Here is a 2,883-nt window from a genome sequence, read left to right as displayed (position 1 = left end):
GCTCCCTATGGGCGGTCCCCGCCGCCGATTCTCGCAGACCTGCCCTGCCGCCCGGGGGGCCCCGACCCCCCGCCTTACTCTCCGGGCCCGCCGCAGTAGCAATAGCATTGCTGCTGGTTGGTGCGGTGGGGCGAGTCCCACTCGAGCTCTTCGGGCTGGTAGGACAGCACCATCTTCACGGCCTGCAGCGTCCTGGCGATGGCGCCCTTCTTCAGCGCGCCGCCTTTCTGGGGGGAGACGAGGGCCCCAGTCAACCACCAGGTCCGGGTGGACCACGCGAGTCAGCACAAGGCTGTCTATCGAGGGAAGTGCTGCCAGGGTTTGGGGGACCCGCAGATATTCCAATGTAGTCAGAAAAGCAAGAAGCTTTTTCTCATTAATTCCAAACCCATCCCCTCTATCCCAGAAGGAACTCCGTTGATAACAGAATTAAGAGTAATAAGCGCAATAAAGGCAACAATTACCAACATGTATTTACATGGATTTTCTTTTTTAATAGTAAAGTATCATTTATTGGTCCTGTTATTCCCGACACCAAACCCATCTCCACTTTACAGTTGAGGAAACTGAGGCTCAGGGAGTCTACAAATCCTGGCCAAGGACAGTGGCAGAGGTGCTATCTGTCTCCAAAGCCCAGGTATGGCCCTTCTGCTTGGAGCTCAGGCTCTGTGATTGGAGTCTCTGGGCTGCCCCACTGGAGGAGGCAGGAGAGGCAGGGACTGGGGAGGATGAAAGGCTCACCCGCACAGCCAGTGCGAAGATGCAGCGTCGGCAGAACCAAGGTGTGAGCAGGGGCTGGTCAGCACTGCCCGCTATGGGGATGTGGCACTGCTGGTGGTAACCTACGGCAGAGGAGGGGGCAGTGAGCGCCCACAGGGACGCCGTGGCGCAAGGCCAGTTGGCCCAAAGGAGACAGGACTGGGAAGGCTGAGGGAAGTCCTAGGAGCTCTGCCTGCCAGCTGCCGGGAGCCTGGCTGCTGATGCCCACCAAGGTGGCCAAGTCAGTGTCCAGGCTGGGAATTAAATGACAGCATTGGCCAGCTGGGGTGGGGAGGGGGGGCACAGGAAGGTCTGACTTCAGTGCCTGAGCCCCATCTTTCCCACCCATCCTCTCTGTTTAGCAGGGCCCCAAATTACATACACCATCATACCCTCCCAGCTTTCCCCAGGATCTCCTCCCGAGCCCTCACTCACAGCAACTGGCCCCCTTTCACCCTGGAGTGCCAAGAGAAACAGGAAGCCAGCAGAGGCCCCAACAGGCTGGAGCAGTACCCATCAGGGGCCAGTGTGTGGAGACCCATAGGTTGGGGCCTTCTCAGGGCCCTGCTCTCTCCACTCACCCAGGCCACACTTCCCGCAGATGAGGATCTCATTCAGCGGCCCTGATGTCTTCCCCAGGCAGATGTTGCACTTGGGCTCCTCTCCTGGAACGCCGGCTGAAAGAGAGGCCCTCGAGGGTCAGATCCAGCTCACAGGAATGAGAAGTTTTATACTCACTCTCCAGATGCCCAGCCTCTACTGTCTGCTAGGCCTAGCACTAGGCCCCACATGCCGCCTCACTGAATCTCCCCAACCACTCTGAGATGCCTATCATCATTACCATTCTAAAGATGGGGAAATTGAGGCTTTGAGAGGTTAAGTCCCTTGCTTAGCTAGTAAGGAGAGGGTGGGATTAAACCCATGGCTATTTGACATCTAACCCTTTGTTCTTTTGACCACATCATGCTGCCTCTCCCGCCTTATTTAACTTGTTTTGTTAAATTGTCGTTAAATAATTTTTTAAAACTTTATTATGGGATAATATACCTTTTTTGTTTGTTTTGTTCAGATGGAGTCTCACTTTGTAACCCAGGCTGGAGCGCAGTGGCATGATCTTGTCTCACTGCAACTTCCGCCTTCCTGGTTCAAGCAATTCTCCTGCCTCAGCCTCCTGAGTAGCTGGGATTGCAGGTGCATGCCACCACGCCTAGCTACTTTTTATATTTTTAGTAGAGATGGGGTTTCACCATGTTGGCCAGGATGGTCTCGAACTCCTGACCTCAAGTGATCCGCCTGCCTTGGCCTCTCAAAGTTCTGGGATTACACACGTGAGCCACTGTGCCTGGCCTAGAAGTTATAATGAAACTCCATCTTTTCATCACTTACGAACTCATGGCCAATCTCATTTCTACTATATTCCCACCTACTTCTCCTTCCTGTAATTATTTTAAATTGAGTCCCAGATACCCAATAGATTTTCCATAAATATTTCAGTATGTATTTCTGAAAGATCAAGACTCTTTTTAAAAAACATAATTACAACACCTTTACTGCACGTAAAAGTTAACATAATTGCTTAATATCATTAACAAATTCAGTTAATTTCTCATTTCCAATTGTCTCTTAAGTACAAATGCCTTAATACTTTTAAGTCTGTTCTTCTGAATCAAGGTCCCCAAGTAAAGTCCATACATGGTGACTGGCTGATGTTTTTAAAATTACTTTTAATCTATAGGTCCCCTCTCCATCTCTTCCTTTGCATTTTATTTTGGTTGAAGAATAAATATGTTTTTATGTGTGAAAGGTTTGTACCTATACCTTAAACACATTTTGATATGTGTTTCTGTCTTCTTTCTCCAGCACGCTGAAAGTTTTGTAAGGGTAGAAATGGTATCTCTTCAGCCGGGCACAGTGGCTCACGCCTGTAATCCCAGCAGTTTGGGAGGCCGGGGTGGGCGGATCATGAGGTCATGAGTTCAAGACCAGCCTGCCCAATATGGTGACACCCCGTATCTACTAAAAATACAAAAATTAGCCAGGCATGGTGGTGTGTGGCTGTAGTCCCAGCTACTCGGGAGGCTGAGGCAGAAGAATCGCTTGAACCCGGGAGGCTGAGGTTGCAGT

General features: G+C 50.8%; 1 protein-coding gene across 4 annotated transcripts in view; it reads right to left on the bottom strand.

Moving 5' to 3' along the window:
• Positions 1-2,883, bottom strand: part of PHF19 (PHD finger protein 19) — a 46,825-nt gene that overhangs the window by 20,876 nt on the left and 23,066 nt on the right. For 2 of the 4 annotated variants that reach the window (XM_011989510.1, XM_011989508.1), the window contains 3 exons: positions 1,341-1,436; positions 742-842; positions 79-227 (listed from right to left, as the gene is read on the bottom strand). In XM_011989510.1, coding sequence (XP_011844900.1) covers positions 79-227; positions 742-842; positions 1,341-1,436 — 346 coding nt within the window. Of the gene's footprint in view, positions 1-78; positions 228-469; positions 843-1,340; positions 1,437-2,883 lie in introns of those variants that run through there. The other 2 variants (XM_011989509.1, XM_011989511.1) reach the window with 2 other exon arrangements.

Source organism: Mandrillus leucophaeus, unplaced genomic scaffold, assembly GCF_000951045.1.
Source record: "Mandrillus leucophaeus isolate KB7577 unplaced genomic scaffold, Mleu.le_1.0 Scaffold354, whole genome shotgun sequence".
Lineage (NCBI taxonomy): Eukaryota > Metazoa > Chordata > Mammalia > Primates > Cercopithecidae > Mandrillus > Mandrillus leucophaeus.
The sequence above is the reverse complement of the archived record's forward strand: the minus strand, read 5'-3'. Positions and strand labels throughout refer to the sequence as shown.